Source organism: Gasterosteus aculeatus, chromosome 5, assembly GCF_964276395.1.
Source record: "Gasterosteus aculeatus chromosome 5, fGasAcu3.hap1.1, whole genome shotgun sequence".
Lineage (NCBI taxonomy): Eukaryota > Metazoa > Chordata > Actinopteri > Perciformes > Gasterosteidae > Gasterosteus > Gasterosteus aculeatus.
The window spans coordinates 16,117,084-16,140,659 of NC_135692.1; the positions used below are offsets into that span (position 1 = coordinate 16,117,084).

At 50.7% G+C, this 23,576-nt stretch overlaps 2 protein-coding genes across 3 annotated transcripts; one reads left to right on the top strand and one right to left on the bottom strand.

The window, feature by feature from the left end:
* Positions 1 to 188: 188 nt before the first annotated feature.
* On the top strand, positions 189 to 6,031 carry LOC120819387 (alanyl-tRNA editing protein Aarsd1). Its single transcript, XM_078102549.1, has 17 exons — positions 189 to 380; positions 490 to 603; positions 773 to 839; positions 935 to 1,033; positions 1,315 to 1,404; positions 1,514 to 1,576; positions 2,665 to 2,793; positions 2,919 to 3,078; positions 3,158 to 3,215; positions 3,292 to 3,448; positions 3,521 to 3,637; positions 3,709 to 3,839; positions 3,920 to 3,986; positions 4,067 to 4,158; positions 4,236 to 4,290; positions 4,363 to 4,457; positions 4,544 to 6,031. Exons 1-17 carry the CDS (start codon positions 334 to 336, stop codon positions 4,671 to 4,673), a joined length of 1,671 nt encoding a protein of 556 aa, XP_077958675.1. The 5' UTR covers positions 189 to 333; the 3' UTR covers positions 4,674 to 6,031.
* On the bottom strand, positions 4,935 to 23,364 carry LOC120819381 (myoferlin). Of its 2 annotated transcripts, XM_040176721.2 has the most exons (54): positions 22,081 to 23,364; positions 21,337 to 21,392; positions 20,921 to 21,012; positions 18,636 to 18,744; positions 18,455 to 18,545; positions 18,196 to 18,374; positions 17,954 to 18,082; positions 17,761 to 17,823; positions 17,632 to 17,682; positions 17,504 to 17,534; positions 16,921 to 17,036; positions 16,693 to 16,819; positions 16,460 to 16,563; positions 16,315 to 16,383; positions 16,176 to 16,219; positions 15,579 to 15,661; positions 15,407 to 15,445; positions 15,028 to 15,152; positions 14,802 to 14,915; positions 14,507 to 14,684; positions 14,307 to 14,431; positions 14,018 to 14,127; positions 13,700 to 13,892; positions 13,459 to 13,614; positions 13,254 to 13,385; positions 13,009 to 13,172; positions 12,266 to 12,380; positions 12,080 to 12,182; positions 11,851 to 11,993; positions 11,557 to 11,727; positions 11,230 to 11,317; positions 11,073 to 11,150; positions 10,793 to 10,974; positions 10,418 to 10,576; positions 10,209 to 10,310; positions 9,954 to 10,115; positions 9,688 to 9,853; positions 9,536 to 9,609; positions 8,832 to 8,843; positions 8,647 to 8,745; positions 8,409 to 8,537; positions 8,156 to 8,311; positions 7,974 to 8,065; positions 7,687 to 7,857; positions 7,457 to 7,605; positions 7,235 to 7,374; positions 7,056 to 7,144; positions 6,870 to 6,965; positions 6,660 to 6,801; positions 6,460 to 6,559; positions 6,194 to 6,387; positions 5,847 to 5,956; positions 5,593 to 5,740; positions 4,935 to 5,441 (listed from the first exon to the last, which is right to left on the bottom strand). In XM_040176721.2, the coding sequence occupies exons 1-54, from the start codon at positions 22,166 to 22,168 to the stop codon at positions 5,403 to 5,405; spliced, it is 6,177 nt and encodes a 2,058-aa protein (XP_040032655.2). In that variant the 5' UTR covers positions 22,169 to 23,364; the 3' UTR covers positions 4,935 to 5,402. The 2 variants fall into 2 exon arrangements, with proteins under 2 accessions (XP_040032655.2, XP_077958673.1); XM_078102547.1 differs by lacking the exon at positions 15,407 to 15,445.
* Positions 23,365 to 23,576: the final 212 nt, after the last annotated feature.

Consider the following 23,576-nt stretch of genomic DNA (forward strand, 5'->3'; position numbering starts at 1 on the left):
GCTGCTTTATGTGGTTCCAACCATTGTCACTGCATTTTCCCCTTTTGTTTTCCCTCTGCTCTGTTTTGTGTCTTCATCCCCCCCCCCCCTCCCCCCTTCACCTTCTCAGCGTCCCGGGTCGGGGGTTTGCTGAAGTGTCACAGGAACCAGAAGATGCATTTGTTTTCGCGAGGGTTCCATTGGCCGTAGAGGGCGGGAGAAGGAGCTGTGTCAGGCATGTCCCCCAGCAGCTGATACCAGCTGCTCTATATATAACCTGCAGGCCCTGGTCGCCGCATCAGAGCTCACAGCCGCTACAAAGCGCCACATGCTTTTTACTTTCTGGAGCTGAGAATGAACCCCAACCCCATGAAGCCCAAAATCCCCAGACCAGAGGAGAGGTGAGTGTCGCCATTCTCTTTTTGTACTAATAACTTGTTTTATTTGACTAATCTTTATGTTGGAGCATATGTTTGATCCAGAAGTGTAATATTTCCTCTGTGTTAACAGCCAGCCAGCACATGCGCTGTGGTTTGACAGAAAGAAATATGTAACCATCAACTTTATGGTTCACAAACCCAAAGATGTCCAAGTTGACATCCAGCCGGATAAAATGATTTTATGGTGAGTTCAGACACACGTTCCCTTTTGTTTCTCTGTTGTCTTACTTTTTATTTCTGCCTTAAGCAACATTTGTGCAACAGGGTTGGTTGAAAATCCCGCTGTCAGGCTATAAAACGCTGTCCATTGCATACATTGTGAACTAAACCACCATGTCCTGTGCTCACGACAGCTGCAAAAATGACTCGGACGACGTGATCTACAATGAACTGTACTTCTACGACAAAGTTCTGATCAATGTGAGCGTAAAGCAACAAAAGCTGATTGTAAACGTGCTCAGATAAACAGCCAGTGTGGTGTTTAATATACACGTGTCGATTCTTCCTGATAAAAGGACTCCAGAGAAAGAGTCTACGACCGCACCATCAATGTCTTGCTAAGAAAGGTGAAGCCGGATTACTCGTGGCCTCATCTCCAGAAGGATCCGGCCAAGGTGAGTGCGTATGTGTGCCTGAATTGATCCGTCACCAGGTTTTCCAACGTAATCACTTCTCAGTACTGATGACCCACGTTTAGCTTCTAACGATCTCACCACATCCAAAGTGTTTGACGTTTTTCGACGGCGTGGATTCTGGAAAAGTGGAAATATTTGTCATCTCACACGTTTGCAAACAAAGTCGTACCCGGTGCCGATTCCCTCTGTCGAAACCCACTGACGCGCCTCCTAAATAAGGAACACCAGTGAAAACGGGTGGTTTCTCCTTCGCTCTGCAGCCCAGCTGGATTTCTGTGGACTTTGATAACTGGAGGGACTGGGAGCACGAAGAAGACGAGGGAAAGGAGGAGTACGAGAGATACATGGACGTGAGTAAATGCAGTGTGTCCAGCTGTAGGATTGTGTTAAAGAGTTGTGTACTTTTTTTAATATTGACATTCCATCTGTGTGTTTAAACACTTTGCTTTTCTCTTCCAGATGATCCAAGAAATGTCCGCCAGTAACAAAGGAACAGCACCAGATATGGGGGATCTTAGTGATGTAAGAGAAGATACTAGTTTAAGAGGTTACTTTAAAGAAGTAGTTTGGATTATTTCCATTTGATCATTTAAATGTTGACCACTTTCTTCTTCTCTTGCAGTCTGACTGAGACTCCCGATTCCCTCTCTGCATAATACGTAAACATAATGATGACGGCAGTGTTACATTCGCCAACGCTGATCATATTTACAGATGTTTTGAAATGCTATTGTCTGAAACACTGTTTTTATATGTGACATTTTCTATGGAATAATGTGTTGTGTCATTGTTAGTTTGAACAAAAAAAAGTGCGCGACAGTCGTTTTGTGGCACGTGACGATGGTCTTTTACCAGTAAATGAAAGGCTTCATACTGGGGGGGGGGGCAGGTCATGGCTGTGTGTTTCACTCCAGAAGATGGCGGTAAATCAGCAATACGCCCTTTTCTTACGTACGTTCAATTAATGTACTTTTAAAAAAAAATGTCCTCAACCTGTTTACTGATTCGTCTTCTATGTAACTGGTGACACTGTGTTCGTGTCACAGCACACGCTGAATAAACAAAACTCTTGAGTGCGTTTCATTTGATTATTTAGCAAACGTTTCACATGTAAAACATTCTGCTCTAGAATACAAGTTGAGACGTAAGAAGATTAAAATGTCCATTCATTATAAACATCATTAAAACCATAAAAGTCGCGCTCCGCTAAAGTCTCACTGGGTTTGGTCCTCGCTGCTCGCCGTACCGAGCTGACAGCACGTCGCCCCGCTCGGTGTGACTGACGTTACACGCGCACAACTTTCCCCCCAAATAAACCCCGCAATGGCTTTTCAGTGTCAACGGGACAGCTACATGCGAGAGGTACGAAGCAGCTTCACGGCCGTTATTCATCTGGTTTATTATACAGCACTTACACCGCGTACGCCTCCAGGCGATGATTAGCATGGATGCTAACTACAGTGCAGCGCGTTAACCGCCAGTGACTCGTGTTAACGTTAGTAATAACACGTTACACGTCACGTGTTATATGCTATTTGTTTATTTGTGCAATGCTGTAGTTACGTTGGTGGCCCAGCGTGTGTTTAAAGCTGACGTTGGTTCCCGTGCAGCTCGTCACCTCCGTCGCGTCCTGCAGCCCAGCGGAGCTCCAGCGCGAAGCGAGCGGAAAGAAAGAAACCGTGAAAGGCTTCAACGTGAAGCTCCTGGACACCGTCCTGTTCCCCGAGGGGGGCGGCCAGGTAAGCGCGCGCCCCCCCCCCCCCCCCCTCTTCCCCTCTTTTTAGGACTTCCGGTTCTGGGATCAGCGCACGTGTACTTCCGCCCTATCATGTAAGTAAGTGTTCTCTGTGCCGGGCTCCTGCAGCCGGATGACCGCGGGCTCATTGGAGGCGTCCCGGTGCTGAGGGTGACCAGGCTCGGGCCGGACGCCGTGCACTTCGTGGCCTCACCTGTGCAGGTGGGTCAGGAGGTGCGCGTGGAGGTGGACTGGGAGAGGAGGTTCGACCACATGCAGCAACACTCGGGTGAGAATCCCAGCAGACGGAGATCAGGGGCGGTTTCATGGTGCGTTGATAAAAACACGCTTCCCTCCCCGTTCCGTAGGTCAGCATTTGATCACCGCTGTTGCGGAAAACCTTTTCGGATACAGGACCACATCCTGGTACGTCACCGGCGCACTGTGCGATTCCCCCTGTAACCATAAAGGCGTGTGCGTTTACCCGTCTTCTTTTCCTCAGGGAACTTGGGCGCCAGAGAAGCACCATCGAGCTGGACGCCCCCTCGGTGACGCCGGCCCAGCTCCGGGCTCTGGAGGACTCCGTCAACGAGAAGATCAGAGGCCACGTGCCCGTCAACGTTCAGCTCCTCTCTGTGGACGATCCTGCTGTAGAAAAGGTGCGGCCTCTCTTTGCGGTCACTTCCTTTTTGGATTCACTACATCTGTTAGAATATGTTTGTGTGTTCCAGGTGAGGAGTCGAGGGCTGCCTGACGACCACGCGGGGCCGATCCGGATCATCGACATCGAGGGCGTTGATGCCAACATGTGCTGCGGAACCCACGTGTCCAACCTCAGTCACCTACAGGTCCGACCCCGCGCGATCCAACTTATGCTCACGTGTCATTATTGAACCCTTTCGGTTTATCTGAATTGTAGGTGATAAAGCTACTGGGAACTGAGAAAGGAAAGAAAAACAAAACAAACCTGGTCTTCCTGGTAGGAAACAGGGTTCTGAGGTATGCAGAGAAAAGCTACAGCACAGAGCGATCGCTGGTGTCTCTCCTGAAGTGAGTCTCAAACATCAGAATATCCCCAACGTGAGTCTTTAAAAGGAACGGAGGAAAACAACTTTGACTCTGTTCAACAGAACCGGACCCGATGAGCACGTTGAGGCTGTCGACAAGCTGCAGAAGTCTGTTAAACTACTACAAAAAGTAAGAGCATTTCATCGGCGGGTCACACAGCTGTTTGCTGCTGCATAACAAACTAACTGTCCTAAACGCGTCCCGGGCAGACGAACCTGAGCCTGCTACGAGACGTGGCCGTCCTCGTGGCTCAGAACTTTAAGAACAACCCGCAGAGCGGAAACTTCTTCAGCTTGCACAGGTGAGGAACGCGCCGGTCGAGTGCAGCTTCAATGTTTTCGAGCACATATTTCAGAAACAAATGTTCCGTGTCGACAGGAAAGAGGGCGACAATGAGTTCATGAGCATCATCGCCAATGAAATAAACACAGAGGTAAGTTTACAAACCGGCCGCCTACTTTCTGTCTGGTATTAAAAGTGTCTTTAAAGCCTCGTCTGCTCTCAGGAGACGCTGCTCTTCCTGACCGTCGGAGAGGAGAAAGGACCTGGTTTGTTCCTGCTGGCTGGACCCAGTGGACGCGTGGCTGAGATGGGACCGCGGTAAGAGACGCCGCCGCCTTGTATCCATCCATCCAGCCGCCGCTCTGATTTAGTTTGATGCCCCATGAATGGTCTGTGCTCCTCAGGGTGCTAGAGATGCTCCAAGGAAAGGGGGCGGGGAAAAACGGACGCTTCCAAGGAAAAGCCAACAGCCTGGCTCGCCGAGCGGAGGTGGAGGCGCTGCTGCAGCAGCAGCACACCGCAGAGGGAGAGTAAGAACGCATTCAGGACTCAGGGACAGCGGAGCTAGTTTTTGGGATTCTTATTTTGGTTGTAAAAAGACAAATGCCCATAGAACTTCTGTACATATGATTGTTTGTGCAGAGTCATTTAAAAATGTCATTATTTCCATTCAAGCATTCAATCCATTTTTCCAGGTGAGGAAGTTATTAAACGTCCGGCTCAAGTGAACGTGATTTAGCCCATGAAATGAGTCCTTACTCACAGCTTTTCTTTTTGGAAAATGGACAATCTACGAAAGTTGAACAATGTTTTTATTGTGAAAAACACACAACGGCCAACACACAAACGTGAATGAGGCTGAAGTCTTTGGCACATGATTTGAAACCCACGTACAATGTAATGCAACAGTTTTATAACATACTACCGTAGTGACAATTAATAACCGCTTATCCCAATTTACATCGAATGCTATGAAATAGAAAACACCTTAGGTTAAATGTGAAGTCATCCAGCCTCGTTGGATTTAACTACAGGAGGTTGTGATTAAACCGTTCTCGTGTTTCCTCCCTCAGTGTGAGTGAGTCTCAGATAAAATCAGCTCTTTGGAAACAATTTCATGCTTTGCTGCTGAGAGAAAGTGCTCATTGTAAAACGTGATAATATAGTGCACTCGTGTAAACGGGAAGGGGTGCTTGCACATTTATAAAGTACTACAGGCAGAACACAAGAGAAATGGTTCGGCGGGAGCTGTGATGCTCGGGGTTATTGCAGTGGTCTCACGATCTTCATCGAGATGTAGTTCTGGAAAAGGCAAAAAAGAACAATCCAATCATCTCAACGTCACTTCATCACCTGCCTCCCTTAACAGTGAACAAGTATTTCAAGCCCCTGCAAACGCTGGTACAGCTGTTACGGTACACAGCTGTACCAGAGGTCGGCGTTCCTCTCTTACCGGCAGCGAGTACAGCAGGATGGCGAGGAAGAGCACGACTATGGTGAGGAGGATGAGGACGATGAAGAGGCACCTGAATCTTTTCCACACAATGAACTTCATGGTCTTACACGGGTTGGTGAACCAAAAGAAGGACGTGTCCGGGCGTCTGAGGGGGATGAACAGTTGACGGGGTCATTTTAACTGGCGGGTGAGAATCGATTCAAGCTGCAGGATATTGAATGCGATTTGTTTCGTCAGAACTGGGCTCTTACTTTGGAGGGTCCAGTTTTGGGTTCATGTTGGGCTCGTCCCGGCCTTTTCCTGCAGGCTTCTCGTCCGCGAGCTCTTCACCTATAATCTCCAGCGTCATCTCCACCTTCCCCTGTGAGCAGAAGTACGGCGCAGCGACGTAATAAAAAAGGATCTGACGCTTCGTAATAAATGACATTTTGCTGAAGTGGGGTAATATTCTTATTTCAGAAAACAATGGTTTCCGTCTGCTGTTCCTTTAGATTAAAATGAGTGTTTGTGTCCACGGACCAATAAGAACAAAGCCGAGGTGCAGGAATGATGTCATTCCTTTTTAATCCCCCTGAATCCACTTTCTAGTCATACTTACGCCCAGGACCTTCTCTCCACCCTGTTCAATGGAACATGGCCACCAGCCTCGGACGGACTGCTGAGCAAACAGAGACTTTGCCGCTTCCAGTTTGTGTGGAGCTCCCACTTCCAGATCATCCATCATCTTCAGAGAGCACTTCTCTGGGCTCTTTGCAGGAGCAACCAGGTTACGCAGATCCAGCTCCAGGGAGCCTGAGACCACACAGCGTTAGACCAGAAGCAAGAAGCGAGCTTGAAAGAGTTTTTGGTTAGACCGCGTCTCACCGAGGTAGTCGTCCAGGGAGAATTTGTCGTTATCCCAAATCTGGACGATTAGTTTGGGCGGAATCCTGAACTCGGTTTTGTCGAGACTCCAGAATTGTTCCTATCGAATAAAAGAACACACGTTTTCAAAAAACGCACAGAAGAAAAATGGTCCTCATTTAGTTTCAGGCCAATCGTTGGGCGATCCAGACCGGCCTCACCTTCTTGGAAACCAGGCAGAGCTGTTCGGCCGGCAGGTACTCAAAGTCAAAGACGAACCTCCAGTTGAAGTTCCCGTCTCCGTCCAGAGACCTGTAGTGAACGTCCGTCTTCTGCTTGTTCTCCTCCATGCCCGGCATCCAGCTGGCAAAGGGAACAGCGGGTGTGAGCACAAAAACAAGAAAAGACTCTAAAGAATCCATCGGCCGTACCCTTTGACGTAGATGTCGCTCATGTGCTCTCCCGTGACGCTGGTCTCATCCAACGTCACGTCTGTGGTGTTCCAGACGACTGCCCGCAGGAAATACCTGGAGATAAAAAAAACAAATACAAAAAACTCCAGCAGGCATTACCTCAGCCTCCTCTCCGGGAACAAGGGCTCGCGGCGCAGCACTCACTTCTTCGGCTTGCGCGGCGTGATGTCAAAGGGAGGTCCGGGGGGGCCGATGCTTTTTGGGAAAACGTCCACCCACATCTGGAGCTGTCCCTGAAGGAGCACGGCATGAAAAGGTTTCAGGAAACAGCGGTCAGGGGGGAGGGGCGGGGGGACAGACACGTCGGCGCTGTGGTGTCCAACCTGAGAGAGGTTGGGCTGGAAGGAGCTGTAAAGGGTCCGGGCCTCCACGTGTTCGGGGACGAGTCCCTGTTCCCGTAGCACGTGCAGGCACAGGCGCTCCCGGGCCGGACCCAAGTGCTCGTGGACTTCCGTGTGGGCCTCTGAGAGAAGTCACAGCTCGATTAGGCTCGCGGTCGGTCAGTGCACAAATTTCCGGATGTTTGCTGAATCAAAGAGACGTACCGAACTCAGCCAGAGTGTATTCTCTGCCGTTGAATGCCAGCGACGTGCCGTTGTCTTCCGTCCGGGGTTTGGACAGACCTTTCAGACGAGCCAAGTTGTCCAGGACCTCCGACGGCTTCAGCTGGTCCCTCCACTTGTTGATGCCAGAACTGACACCAAAAAAAACAGCAAATGAAAGTAAGGATCTCAAAGCGCAGGTTTCTAATGAACATTCCCTGATTGCCCCTCACATGCAGTAGGTCTGTGGCAGGCCGCAGTAGGAGTTGTATCTGGACAGGAAGCGGTTCTCCAGGTCAATCACCGTCTCGCCCACCTTCTCGTCGCGACTCAGGAGATCATAATCGTAGACGGAGATCTTCAGATCCTTGTCCTGAGGCAGGAAACACGTCATCTCAAACATCCTGAACAGAAAAGGGGGGCGGCGGCGTGTGAGAAGGAACCCCGCGTTTACCCTTCATGGTAAACATGGACTGGGAGATTAACACGTCCGTCATTGCTTAAATCTGTCCATCCGTACCTTCCGAACACGGGGCTGGTGGTGTTGGGCAGGTAATGGTCTCGGTCGTCGAGTGTGTTCTTACCCAGTGAGATCTTTACGTAAGGATCGCACTGAGCAGGAGGGAGAGTGAGAGGACAAGTTCAGAGCTCTACGCCCGCTCAAACGCGCCTTTATTCCTCGTAAAACACGTGTGTTCTCACTCGGCCGTTGTTGTCTTTGGGCTGCAGGTCAACGCCCCGGACCACGTAGATCCTGACCAGACACTCCTGAGGGCCGCTCTCCGGCAGCTCTCTGAACTGACGGGGCGGGGGGGCGACGCCCGGGTCGTCTGGCAGGGGGTACACCTTGAACGAACCCTGCATGTGCAAGAGCGCACACACACACACACACACAATTTGATGTCGTGAAACCTGGAGTTGAGGAGGTTTCAGTACGAGAGTCTGATCAAACTACCTTCAGCTCCCCAACCACCGACGGGTCGTCGTCGCCGTTCTCGTTCTTGCCGCGCTGCAGCTTGAAGGTGCTGCAGAAGTCCGTCAGGCCTTTGAACTCCGGCACGTCCTCGAGTTCGCAGTCGTACACCTGAGGACACGCGTGTGCATTCGAGTCACACACACACACGGCACTTGGCGAGACGCGTGAAGTAAAACCATAAAACGGTCGTGTGCATGAAGAGATAAAGCAAACCTACTCGGAGGGTGTCGTAGCCTTTTTTGAGGTAAGGGCCGCACTTCTGGTGCTCCCCGGTCGACGCGTAGAATTTGCTCCACCAATCCACTGTCTCCTTTTCCTGAATGTGGAGTTGCTCATTGTTGAAATTCATACATAAAAATTAAAAATCTGAAACCTCGTTCAAAGCCGCTGGTTCACGCTCACCTTCTCTTCAAGCTTCGGAGGACCAAGATGCAACGAGACACAAAACAGAAGTCAAAAGTACGCTCACACACTGCGGTGACATCAATAAAAACACACAACGCGTACTGACAAGGACGTGATAACAGTGAAAGACAGATTGAAAAGGAGATAAAGCAATTTAACGATCAATGGCTCGGAAAACAAGGGCGGAACAAAAGGGCCTCTTTTTAACTCAGTGGGAAGTTAAATGAGCACATTTTAAGTTTCTTTGCTTCAGGTAAAAGCAATTGAAACTATTTTTAGAAAAAGTAGCTTCCATGCAAACTAAATTGCTGGGAAGCTAAATTCTGTGTTTTCCATGTTGCACCTGTGAAAAGAACCTTTGAACCCCCAGTGAAAAGATCAAAGCTGCTCATAGTGGTGAATGAAGGTGAATAGTGATCATTGACATTCTCCAGATTAATGGTGACGTCATGCAGCCTTAGAGGCGCAGCGCTGCGGATTGAGTCATTAGAAAGCTATAAAAATGAACCATACATACAAAGTGGGAGGTATGTGGGGCCATTTTGTCGAGAGCAGCCGACATACTGAACAAGAACTGTAAGCCAGAGTAAGCAAGCTCGTCAAATTTGACTAGAGCGCCAAATTATGCACTTCATAGTGACGCGACGAAGGAAGCACCGGACAACACGATGTGTGCGCGAGCGTCGGGGGGGGGAGTGTACCTGAACTTCTAGCAGTGGTCTCTTCTCCTCCATGTTAATAGCGAGATGATTGGAAGGAGAAGCCATCAGCGCCACTGCAAAAAGGCGTGAGGAGAACATTAGAACGGCGCTTTCCGTCTCCACCGAATCAGAGTCACTTGTAGAGAACTTACTCTTGGAGGACATGGCTCCCTCTGCAGTGATGACGTATGGGTCACACCTGAACTGCTGCAGTGTAGTGATGGTGCACTGACCCACCACAGGCTTCCTGCCAAACGGACGGTGGTCAATTACCTTCAGCACGATGGGAGGTGTGTACATCTCCTCCTTAGGAAGGAGCTGCATGGACAAACGTATGGTGAGGTCACAGTGTTGTTTAAAAGACCCCCCCACACCCGTATAGACCAGTGCTTTAGTTCCACACTTGTGCTGCTATTACCACTTTGATGAAGAGGACAGAGCTGGGGAAGTTGGGGCTCTTCTTCATGTTCTTGATGACCGCTGACTCCACCCTCACGCCCCCACACTCCACCACCAGGCTGGGAGAAGACACCGAGGCCAGCTGGTACGGCTTCATGTTCCTCAGGCCCCACGCCAGAATCTGCACACGAGGAGAGAACGGTTTCAGTGGCGACATAAAACACGTGAGCTCGGAGGGGGGGCAGGAGGGGGGTCTCTAGAAGCTACGCCGTACCTCCACGGCAGTGAGCTGCACCACGGGACGGATGCCCTGAGGAACCATGTAGAGGCTTTCTGCTCTCTTGGGGGGAAACAGGGGAAGATCCGTTTCGCCCGACTGCAAAGAGAGGAGCAGTATGGATTACGCTGGCTTTTGGGTCTCCACCAGGGGCGGAGTGTTATATTGTATAAAGAAGTGGCTTCTCGATTACTTCCAGGACTAACCTTGTCCTTGAGGATGAGTTCTGCCGCCAGCAGTGCCTCCCCGGCCTTCTGACCTTTCTGGATGATGGGGTACCAGAGCAGTTTGGGTGTCTGATCCATTCCCGGATGCAACTTCACCAGCGGCGTGCAAACACTGCGGCCCAGCGGCTCGTCCTTCCCCTGAAGAGAACACGCGTTACAGTCGGAAAAGGTCGAGATTACCTCAAAGAATGAGGAAAACATCCAAAAGCAGTTTGCAGCAAAAAAGGTTCAACTTGTATTTGCACTTTGTCCAATAGTTGTTATATGCAGTAATCCAGTTCTACGTATCATAGGCTCCATTTGTTGAGTACTAACAGCCCACATATTTAGTTGTACAAATACTTCTCCGTGTACCACTTGGTCATTGTCGAAGAACTCCAGGACTACATCAGGAGGAAGCTGAGCAACGTTCTGGGGGTCTCCGAAAATCTCCACGTCATTGAAGATCAGAGTCTGGTCCCAGGTGGGGTTCAGAGTGGCCTTCAGCTTCTCCGTTGTCTTGCTAACGTGCAGGAAGGAGACGTGTGCGTACGGATCTGGATCAACCATCAACAGACATTTCTGCAGTGAGACTCGCTTCATTTTAAGTTACAAACCAATCGTTTACAATCATTGAAATCGTGCAGAAACGGACCGGAGAAACTGTCTTTGTCCATAGATGCCAAGTTCTGGGCCTGATAGACGTAGACACGCAGGTGGTACATATAGGACCCTGTGGAGAAAACAACACGTTGTTCATGTGTGTCTGTACGTCCGTGATCATCGATGAGCGTCACTGTCTGGACCCTCACTGTCGAAGGAGCAGGACACGGTGGGCGTGTTGGCACCAAACATCTTGGTGACGTCGGCCTTCGAGCCTTTCTCCTCGGTATCGACACCCTGCAGAGTAAACGGAAACAGGCTTCAACCTCGTCAGGCGTCACACGCTGCCAAACACAAAGACGCCGCCATGTAGCTGTAGCTTAATACACAAGCAAATAGTTGGTGAGCAGAGATCCGGTTGGTTAACGCCGGCCTCTTTCTCTCCACCTGCGGACGGATCGTCCGAACAACCTTTATAAAAACAGATCTCGCCCCCAAACGAGCAGCTGGGAACTGAATGTCGTCTCTTTATTCACCAGTGCCCCCTCCAGCTGGAAAATGGCGGACGCTCCAAGCCGCTCCTCTGGTGCCATCTTCCGCCGCCAGCGCCTGCGACGGAAAGTATCCGACGAGCGCTCCGTCCGGTGGAACTTCCAGCCAATCAGAGAGGAGAATTCCCAGCCCTCCGGGTCCCCTTGGTCCCGCTTCTGTAACCGAGGGCAACGTAGCTTTTTTTAAATTCCGAGATGATGTACACATCTAGATCATATTTGGCACGTTAATAGTTTGTTACATTAAATGTAAATTCGGTCAGGTGACCCTGTTCTGACCTGCACAGGGGCTCCTGCAGGAGGTGCCGCTCTCGTGCGGGGCCGGACGAGCCTCCTCCGGCGGTGGATGTGGTAGACCTTCTCCGCAGGGACCCAGGACCGGGGCTTGTCGTCGGGTGGAATAGTGACTCCGTACTCCCAACCTGCGCAGCGCCGACACACACACACAGTAACTCCTCGTGCCTACAAACAGCCGGAAGAACGTGCTCTCCATCTGAGCCGGTCGCACCTTGATCGTCCACAGCTCGGTTGTCGTCCACCGTCCACTTGTCCCCCCACGTCCATCCCGCAGGACATTCAAACTCTGCAGGGTTTCGACTCATCTCCCCGTTCTGTGCGACGCAACACAAAACCTCACATTCAGTCTCCGTTCCTCGGTTTCTTGTGTCACAAGGATCGGGTGCCGTTCGCTCACCACGTCGGTGAACGGCTCGGAGGCAGCCTTCCACTCCCCGCCGGGGAAGCGGGTCTCGTTTTGGTAAACCTCGTCCATGAAGTCCGTGTGTCCTGCGTCCGCCTCCGTTAAGAGACTGAAACACACGGTCAACCACGAGCACCACCGTTAAAACCAACATGGCAAAGGGTCTCCTTCAAAGCCACCATGTGGGATCTCTGGCACAATCCAGTGGTATTTAAACCGAGGAAAACGGCATCCTGGTCCAGCAGCGCATGCTAGAACCTCAATGATCTGGTGGAGTCGGAGGACGACTGGGAGTCAAAGAGTTAAACACTTCTGCCGCAATACCAAATTAGGCTTCTTGTCTTGCACAACAATTCTTTATTTGATATGAAATCGTTCACTTAAGATATGAACGTAGAGAAGAGTCAAAAATATATAAAAGTTCTTCAAAACCGTCATGAAAAAAAGCTGAATATAGTAAGTTTCTCCATTTTTTCACCCTTCTGTACAGAACAGAAACAGTTAAAAGTCTTTTAGAAGGAGTTCTGAGAACGTAACCGGATAAAACCGCTTCCTGTCAGAGTTGGTCATCAAGCGTGAGAGGAATGTAAACAGAGGATAGCAGCCGTCTCACACTAAGTCAAAGGTCCACAGAACGTGTGTTCACTGGGAAGAATGTACATAAACCTCCATCCCACCCAGACAAACACCTCGTGCTTTTCTCTGGTTTGAATTCAAAAGGAGCAAATTAAACTCACGCTCTCTCCGGGTCAATGAACCAATCAGCTTCCCATTCCCAGCCCCTCGGGGGCATGAAGAACTCTTGCTTCAGCTTCAGTCTGCCCGTTACATCGGAGAATTTGTGGCGCCCCACTAGTCCGGTTGTCCCCCACTTCCCAAACACCTGGGCCTGGTTCTCGTACTGAAATGCAGGAGGAGGACATGTCGAGTTTCAGATGGATGGATTCTCTCTTCTTTAATTTCCTATTGTGGAGGAACGTACCAGCTCAGCAAACACGCTGAAGGTTCCCTCGGTGTAGGAGTTGAACTTCTTCTCGTTTGCAGACAGACCCAGCCACATGTTGACTCTAACCTGAACCGGCACCTTCTTGCCCTTGTTCTTGTCCATGGGGTACTGAAGGGAGCCAAACGAGAACATGAGCATAGGAGTGATCCCACAGAAAGGTTCTGGGACTCCATGCGTCTACCTGTAAGTAGACCGTCTGTGTCTTTCCACAGTGGCGACCACAGGCCTGCTCGCTGTACGTGGAGTAGAGGACCTGGTGGGCTGGGATGCGACTGTAGGCCACCCTCTTCTCCCCCCGGAGCATCCAGATGATCACATCAGGCATGCTGTTCTGGGGCTGCACAGACACCAAGAACAGTTATGCAGATCAACACAGACCGGGGGGGGTGGGGGTTCTATTTGTGGGCGGCTGTGGTACATGCCTCCTCGGCCAGCAGCGAGAGCTTCTGCGCCCAGGACTCCAGGTCAGGCAGAGTGTCGCGGATCTCGGTGGCCTCCGCCCGCATGCGGCTGGCTCCGTCCCTGATGTTGGCCAAAGCGCCGTCCCGCAGCTTCTTGATTTGAAGGTCCAGAGCTGTCAGGTTGGGTCGCCCGTCCAGCTGCGGTCCTGGGAAACTGACAAACAAAACACTTAAAACTATTCTAGGATGCCGCTGTTTTGGGCTCGTCTGACGCGTCAGCGTCATTGAAAAGGTTCGTAGACAACAACATCAGAAATAAACACCACGTCCTCCATTTACTTTTCTATGTCTTCCACCAGCTGATTGAGCAACTTCAGCCAAACCTCCACGAGCTGGTTGTCAGAGACTTTAGCAGAGATGGCAACTTTAAACAACTCCAGGTTGGATTGCTGCAACAAACGAGAAGAAAACGCAGGATTACGTTCCAGCCTTGAACCTCTCACACAGAGACAAGTACACACATGTACTAAACGTTCGTGCAAAAAAGAAAAGCCAGCTTAAATAGCTGCAGATCCATCAATAAAAGATAATGGCGAGCTTTCCGCGGCTTATGGAGGAGGAGCTTTACCAGGCGGTGAGCAATGTAGAGGATGATGTTGACGGAGTCCAGCCGGTGGCTGATGTCCTCCCAGCATGAGAGAACGACCACCACAGGCTTGGTGTTGACCCAGGGCAGGTAGTGGTAGTGGTTACCTGCGTCACAGCGCTCCAATTTAAAACCCTCTCCACGAGAAAGCACCTTTCGTCACATCAAGTTTCCTCACTCACCATCAAATACGGCACAACTGTACTGCGTGGTGGAGGACAGCGGTTTGCAGGTGGCGTCCAGTTTGTTGCCATAGTTACCGATGCTGACCTCAAACTGGATTGGCTCTCCTGGCTCTTGTAACATGGACGCGCTGTGGAAGACGGCACACAGACTGTACTTCCTCCTCCTCTGGTACTTCTAATGTGGGGGCGAGTACAGAAAAAGGGGAAATGGGAGGTGGAACATGTTTTAAGATAAAATTAGAATTCAGCATCAGAGAAGGAAAGCGTCACGCATCCCTCGGCGGCTCAGTACCTGCACCACCAGGATGTCGTCGCTATGGAGGTCGTCCACGGTTTTGTCCGCCTTCCCCTCCAGCTTAGTGGACAGCTCCACCAGGACGCGTCCCCGGTACGCCGCGCCTTCTCCCTAAAAGCACGTTCACAGGAGCGGTTGAAAAGCCGATGACGGCGACGTGGAAGGAACGTTAAAACGTGCGAAAGGAGGCTGATTAAAAAAAAAAAAAAAGACCCTTCCTCACTTTGCCATAGTTGAGATCGTCGTAGGGGTCAGGCAGGCCGGTGAACTCTCGGGGGCTCCCGTACAGGTTGACGTAGCAGGGCCCGAAGACGGGCAGGAAGCCCATTTCAGACTCCCCCGTGTTGGCTGTGGAGAGACGGACTCTTCGTGACGGAGTAAGCTTGTTAGTGCTGTGACGGCTGAAGCGGGCTGCACACAGCTAATGCTAATGCTTGGTTAGTGAGCGGCAGGCGCTGCGACTACAAAAGGCTTAGTCACACAAATACGGAACAAAACGGCGCGTCCACAAACTCTCGTTAAGCAAATTGCCCGCGCACAACATGCGGAACGCGTCACATCTCATGCAACACAGAGCAAAGTAAAAGACCAGACGTCTGAACCTTCGTATGACGTTTTGTCCACATTTCCTGCATGCTCCTCTATTCCAGAAGGAAAAAAAAGGATATTAGAAGAAACAATGTTTGTTTCAAAGGTTTTGTTTCAGAAGGATTTTCATTAAAGATACAGAACTATTTAAAGGAAAATAAGGTTTCAGTCAAAACAAAATCCCACCTTCTATCTCTCCACCAGAGGAGGCGATCTTGGCCAGGTTCAGGTATGCAGTGCCAATAGCATCGTTTCCTGTCAATCGATCCCTGGAACCACACACACACACACACACACACCTTTAGACTCACACTGCACACACATACACAACGCTTTACCTGAATCTAACGAAGACAATGTGCACATTTCACAGCACAGGGGCATTGTTACTCTCTTCTTTCTCACTTCCTCTATGAGGAATGTACGTGGGATTCAACGTCTACGTGTTTTCAACACCTTCACGAGGCTCACTGCTGCTGCTGTTGTTCCGACCTTTTCCGCTCACTTGTTTCCCTTCAGCCTTCCTGGACCCGAGTTATCGGCAGACAGACCGTGTCCGCTCAGGAACGCACAATAATGAAATTAGCTGAGAGACGTTGCCAACAGGATCCCGGGGCATGTGACCGGGGGGGGGGGGGGCGGGCAGTGGCATGCAGTGGCACAGACACACACATTGTGGAAATCGTGTGGGACACGTTCTCATTTGCAAGGAGCAAAAAGAAAGCGGCCTCCACTCAAACACAACATCTCTGTCGACATTAAAGCTGAACTTGTTTGACTTACCAATCAAAGACGGTCAGCTTGACTCGCTCACACATGGAGGGGAACTGAAGAAATACAAAGGAGCGGGTTAAAAAAAAGAAAACCCCACAGAAATGTATTCATGGAGTCCGTTCCATCAGAACAGCACTGCTCCTCTCACCTTGGCTTGGAGGTTCAGCACTTGGTTCCACTCTGGGTTCGCATTCTTCTCGATGATCCGAGTGCACAGCTGGAGAGGAGAGCAATGGTCACATCCAGGATGCTTTACGCTCGACGCTGCTAGAAACAGAAAAACGACCAGAAACCTTTTTGCCGGCAAAGCGAGCCTCTAAGAAGGGATCCACGAGGTTCTTCTTGTTCCCATGTCCTCCAAACAGCTCCTTCATGGTCTGGACGAATGTGTCGTCCACTGAAATGCAAAAACAAAAAGGGACAGTGAATAAATGATGGTAATCGTTCACATACTCGTCTTCCGTTTTGCTGGTGCAGATTAAATTACACTTTTAATTTGTCACTAAAGGCCACCAGCGCTTCTTACTCTGGGGAACGTCCTCCGCCCTGAACACCTTCAGAGACAACGTGGCCCATCGCAGGGTCACGCCGGCGGGCAGCAGCAGGTTGCTCTCGATGTCGTCCTGGTCGTCGCAGGAGTCCCTCTTCTCCACCTGCGGGGCGCCAGGTGGAAACAACAGGGGAGAGAGAGAGTTGGTGGAGGACGGCGACCGGCACGACGGCCGCGTGCTCGAAGAGAAGAGAAGAGTCGTACCGGCGCCTCGTCTCCGGCTCCCACCACGAAGAGGCTGACTTTGAGGTAACCTCTGGCCCCGGAGCTGGAATCATCTGGATCATTGAGCAGGAGCCACTTCCTCATGACACAGTGGGCTGCACGCGCACGCACACGCACGCACACGCACACGCGCACACACACACACACACACACACACACACACACACACAGTCAGCGCCACGCGGCATCTTATGCATATTAGCCCGTGAAAGTCATTATGATGACATTCTAATTAAAGATTAGTTTTAGAATTAAGCGTAACAGATGAACTACGCAAAAGGGCAACACGATTCCTTTGAGAGTTCTATTTCCAGGCAAATTAAGGACCAGCATTCCCTCTCTAGGCCCCCTTCAACCAGAGAGAAGCGCTGCGCGGCGTCGAGGGGAACGACCGCTTGTGTGTCCGTCACTATGAGCTCCACCATTCACATCCGAGTGCTGTTGTTAATCGGCTCACCAGAAACACACCCAATCTGAACATCAACAGTATCCAAATCAAATGAAAATGAGACTCCGACAAGAATCAGCGGATGGAAATGAGACACAAATGTGTGGAGCTCACCGGGCTCGTCGTAAGCGTAGCCAACGTCCAGCTGTGTGCGACAACAAAACCACGATCAGCCGTTAAAGACGCTCGTTAGAGAAGAGAAGACGTTCCGTTACCAAACGTGCGAACGCGTCACGATGTACCTTGAACTCGCCCATGAGACTGTCGGCCCTCAGCGAATACGAATCGTATACCTGCAGAGGAGAAGAGAGCGGGTGGTGGTTTACACGTGGCGGTGCGCGTTTCTTTAGGCGACGCTCGCGTGTACCCACCCTGAAGCTGACGTGCTTGTCAAACAGATCCGAAGGGAGCATGTGGACGTTGAAGAAGAACATCTACATTAAAATAAAAAGAACCATTCACCGTCACAGAGCACAACTCACACTAGAATATGTGAAGGCTTTTCGCTGTTTGCAGCCGTGTGTGTGTGTGTGTGTGTGTGTGTGTGTGTGTGTGTGTGAGCACCTCATCAAAGAAGGGGTTGTTTCCCTTCTTGATCCTCGTCCTGTGCGTCTGTCCACACACGTTGACCTTCACCACGGGTTTGATGTTGTTTCCAGAAAGCTGTCGGGCCTCGATGATTCGGACTCGAACCTGAAGGACGTCAGCTGATTAAACTACACTGAAAGGCGCTTTTATTCTTTTTCCATTTAAAATGTGAAGTGTAGGAATCATCATCGACTCTTCAAACCGTAAAACCGACTGACCTGGAAGTCCTGCGGCTTATCGACTAGTCGCCGGGCGCTCTGCCCGCGGGTCATCCTCCGGCGGAGGCCAACGGGCTGACCGGCGGACGAGGGGACCCCCGCGGAGCCGCTTTGGCCCCCGTCTGGGGAAGTCTCGCCCCCCGCCTCCCCCTCCTCCCCGCCGCCACCGCCGACGCCGCCTAACGGGCGGAAGAACCAGACGATCAGATAACCCGGCATGCGAGCTGCCGGCCTTCGGCGCACCGCTCGAGGAACTCACCGCCGTCCACGGTGGCGTCTCCCGACGGGTCGTTGGGGTTTGGTGCAGCGTTGGCCGGAGGGTTGTAGCCAATCGCAACGTCGATTGTAGCCTGGAACAAAAAACAACAACTCATTGAACAAGGAAGGTCGCCTTCCTGCTTTTATTCACGTTTTTATACTTCATGCAGAAAGAATCTCACTCCGATGCTCTGTCCACTTTCGTTGAGCAGCGGGACATTCTTGGAGGGCAGTGACCTCATTTGACCCGAGGCGAGGTCTCTCAGAGAGATTTTGGTCGTGCCTATGAATCTGTCAGCGAAAAAAAGAATGATTAAGTAAGCGGATACATTTTATAAACAGTCTCCATGGTAACGATCCTCGAATGATTAAAAGAGGGCAAACACAGGCAGCCGTTCCAGCGTGAATCAGTCATCGAGTTACCGGCGGCACAGAAGTGAAAGGCTGCGTGCGCGCCGGGCGACGTCACGTCCACAAAAAGGGTCAAATAGCAGGTCGCCGCCCAGAGCCAACAAGCCCGGCCCGCTGAGACAAACAAACGCACCCCACCAGCCGGCGCACAGCCACCAGCTCACCGAAATGTACCAAGTGTCCTAAACAACCGGGAATGTGTGGACGCACAGACGTGTGTTTGTTCACATCACCTGGACTCAGACTGGTTTTTGATGAATGTATTGCAGAAATTAACTACAATTTTTGAGTTCCTTAAAATGCAAAAGTGTCATTTTCTATTATTTTTGTACAGCAAATTCAACAACACGCTGCAAGTCGGCACCTCTTTGTTTAACACAATAATATACATTACAGTCTTTAGAGAGCCAACGCCTGTGAGCAGAACGTCCTTCGTGCAGAGAGACGTTCTCATTGCGTCACTGTCGACTTCAGTTAACTAATAGTAACAATGCAACGTGTTGAATGCACCAATCTTTGGGCGGACTGAGTGGTTTCATTTTGGAAGAATTCCTGTTGATCAGAGACAGAGACATCATTTCCTGTGCTGGGTCCAATAAGCCGACCGAACACAACTCAAAGCTTCCAGTTCGAGCTTTTCCTCACTAGCGACAAATTTCACTTTGATAGAAAACGTAAAGACAGAAAGAAGCACTGCAGATATTCCAGGACGCAGATACTCGTGTCTGGTCACTAGTGGGGACAGTTTGTTTTCGACGAGGCTGGAAACCTTATTGCTTCTCTCCACATCAGGAAGTTGGTTGACTCGGACCCTCACGGGGAGCCGTGACTCCGTAAACCCGGTGCGATGGTGACCGACCACATCGCAGCGATGATGCGGAGCGACTCATCTGGACTTCAGGGGGCACGTGACCCCGTTTGTTCCGCGTATGGCAGCAGAGTTCGTGACTAATGTGAAGCTGGGGTGAGAAACGGGACCCGGTGACCATAAATATGGATCAGTGCCGCTCGTTTCCACGTCTCCACTTTAAGCGTGACGTTCAAACACGCAAAGAAGAGAATAAAGTAAATTCAGGAATTCATTTTGTAAAACCTGATGAGTTAAGAAAACTTTTGGGAGGGTGTGAGGGAGGGTTTGAGGGGTTCCCCTTTTGTTGCCGTGACGACAGGCACCACCCATAACAACAGCTGGAAAGCTGCTCGGCGCCGATCGCAGCGGGTCAGACGGAGCGGCCCAGTGGAAAACTTTAGACTCAGTTTAACAAGGACACTTTAAAAAGCTCCACCCCCCCATGAATGTGCCATACACTGGGGGAGGGGGGCAACTGGAGGAACAATCCACATACCACACACGATCTGTGAGACACTAAACATCCGGGCCGATGCACTTTGACAGGTAAAACTCGGTGATCCCAGTAATCAGTGGCGTCGTCTACATTGGACCCAGATGGGGGGGGGGTTCTGGCTTCGTACGGAAACAACGCTGAACATTAATGCTTCAACTTTAGAAGCATTTTGCACGACAGAAACTCCTCAGAAAGTTCACATGTGCCCCAGTTACACATCACGGCCAAAGTAAATGCCACGAGTATTTTCCTTTAACGCCGTTCCTCTCCTCGGTGACTCACACATCCCAGAGCGAGAGCTTTGTTTTTGCTGTGCTGGATCGAGGGAGGAAGGAGGGAGGGGGGGAGTCAAACGAGATTCATCCACCCTTTGTTGCCAAATCAGGATCAATCATCCCACAAGGCAAGTCTCGGCATGGCGAGCGGGGCGTGAGTGGGAAGAGACGCGGCGAGAGAACACAGGGTGACTGTGAGGACATCAACTTTACTGGAATCCCTCGGCTTTAACCAGAGGGAGGCGGCAGCGGCAATTATTTGGTAGCCCCGGTGGAGGCTAAACGACGGCGCTCGCCTCCACTCAGGCGACGAGAGGTTTGCACATGGCTTCACTGGGGCGGGGCATCGCTTTCATCTCGTTCAGCCGCGCGTTGCACAAAAAAGCCAGCGCGAACAAGGAGGAGATCGGCCTCGGGGCTTTGCGGGGGCCTTACTTATCTTTCCCAATGGTTTCATAGTCTTTCACAATCACGTCTACGAAGGAGCTGGAGTCCAAGCCGACGCCCTTCAGATCAAACTCAAGCACCTGCAAGACAAGAAGAGGGACACGCGGACCGTCAGCGCTGTGAGGGGCCAAGGACCTCCAGCCGGGGCCCGGGTGGACGTCCATCGGCACGAGTAACAAAAATAAAAATCAATCCGATCTACGCGAGTCACGTGATCTGTTTTCATGGCTGATGGATACGGCGACAGCTGATTGACAGCTGATTGACGCTGCGCTTAAAGGGGGGGAGGGTGGGGGGGGGGGGGGGGGCTTTTCTTTTCTTTGGCTGATCAAAACTAACTGATTGAACGTGAGAGTAAAAGGAGGGAGGCAGAGATCCCTGCAGGTTGCAACGCGAAGACGCACCTCGTTCCACACAGGATTCAGCTCGCTGTCAATCGACTTGGTTTTCTTCTTCTCATCTGAAAGTCAAATCATTTCACACGTTAAAAAAAAAACCACATACACAAAAGACATCAGCATGTCCTTCCAACAGGTTGGCACACGACTTCTGCAGGCTAGGAAACACACATCTGACATCACCGTACGCACTGGTTTGGCTGAATGGCTGTTGGGGTTTTGAATAAAGAGGAAAAGAGCTGCAGCGTTCGGCCTTTCCGGGGAGGAAAGGAGATAAGGAGAAAACTGCTGCCCCACCTGCGACTGACGATTTCCACTTTGGGGCAAAAAAAAAAAAGCAGCTGGCAGCAACTAGTGGTGATTGCCTGGCGTTTGTCCTCAGACGGGAACCAGTGCCTGGCACCGTTTTAAATCCCCAGCTGAAGGCTCATTTCCATCTCTAACTGGTTTCTCTGTAGACGTCTTTGTCCACAGGAATGCAAAACAGCTCATCCTAATTTAGAATTACGCTTAGAAGAAAAACATGACACCTGAATCTGTATCTTTTTAATTCTAAACGGACTAACAAAAACTAAAACAATTTAATAACACTATGTATTGAAGCCACAGCAGAGTGACGTCATACTGGATTGAAGTTCACTCAATCAAGGGACCATAAACTCCTCATCGAGTAAAACACACACTTGACCTTCTTCTCAAAGACCAAGTGTTTGACCGGGTGATCGTTGGCGTTCGTCGTGAAGGACTCACCTTTAAAGATGACGGAGGCCACTGGATCCGGGAGCCCCAGTTTCTTTTTGGGGAGACCTTTGGCCGATTCCACTACGACCCGCAACATGCTGCGAGCGGGGCGCGAAGACACCCAACGGGCCGAAGAGGTGGGAGAAAACGAAGAAGAACCAAGCAGAATCTCCAGAGGAACTTCGTGCTTTGGGAAAGCTCACTGCCCCATCATCGCGGGGCGGGCGGGCGGGCGGGCGGGGCGGGGGAACTTTATTCCCGGTTCCGCTGGTGAGGGAACGAGGGAGTGAGGGCGGATCACGGGGCCGTGATTATTCCCGCTGGAGGTCGGTGACTTTCTGCTGCCCCCGTAAGTCCGTGAGTCCACGCCGCCTGCAGCACCGACCGGGGGGGGGGGGGGGGCAGGAGCCCGAGCTGGTCATTTGTTAACGGGGGGGGGGTTAAGATGCTTCGGGTCCCCCGTCTGCGTGTTTGAGCATCGCATGTGTGACTGTGGCTCCATCTAGTGGCCTCATCGGGTAACAGCATCACAAAATAGTCCTACAATTACAACATCAGGAATCAGGAATCAGGAAACATTTATTAGCCAAAATATGTCAAACATACAAGGAATTTGTCTTGGCGGTTAGTGCGCGACAGTAGACAGACAAGACAACAGTGCACAAGTAATAAAATAAAGTGGAATGAAATGCTAATGCAATGGGTTAGTAGAATAAGGCTATGGGTTAGTATAAAACAAGGGAATAAAGTTAAAAAAAGTTAAATATTAAAAAGTTAAAAAGAAAAATGTTAAGCATAAAGTGCACTAACGAACAAGTAACAGACAAGAGACAAAGTGACAAAGTGATGAATTGCAGTTAAAGTGGCGTGTGCAGCATGAGGGGGAGTGACCGGTGGAGTGTTATAGTCAGTCAGTGGGGGACCGGCTCTGTTGATGAGCCCGACTGCCGACATGATGCTTAAATATAAGCTTAGATGACGTTGCAAGGCTAAAGGTCAGACTCCACTGGGACCCCCATGAAACCTCATGTGGGGCCACTCTGGATCACTCAGGCTCATTGAAGTGGAAAGCAGGAGGGCAATAATTAAAATAATAATTAAAAAAACGTTTGTTCATTTTGTGCTCGACCTCACAATCATTCCTTTACTTTTTTTTATATTTTTCATGTGACACCAATCCATCTGACATATCACGTTGAATTGTGTCTTCAATGCTGGTTTCAATCTCCCCCTTCACCCATCACAGGTCCATCCAAAAGGTATGTCAGGTCCTCCATGAAGAACCCTTCTTCTCCCCCACAGACACCGACAATGATTTATTTATTCCAGCCTTCACAGCCTCAACAGACACAACTAACCAACACGTTGGTTACTTAACTACTCCACGGTGCCGCTTGATGCGAATGGACGTATCTGGAAAGGTCGTCACAACGTGGAGCCACGTGACTGGTCGTCCCAGTTGGTGGTCTCCAGGGGCAACGGGGCCACGCAGGACCTGCTGGTGG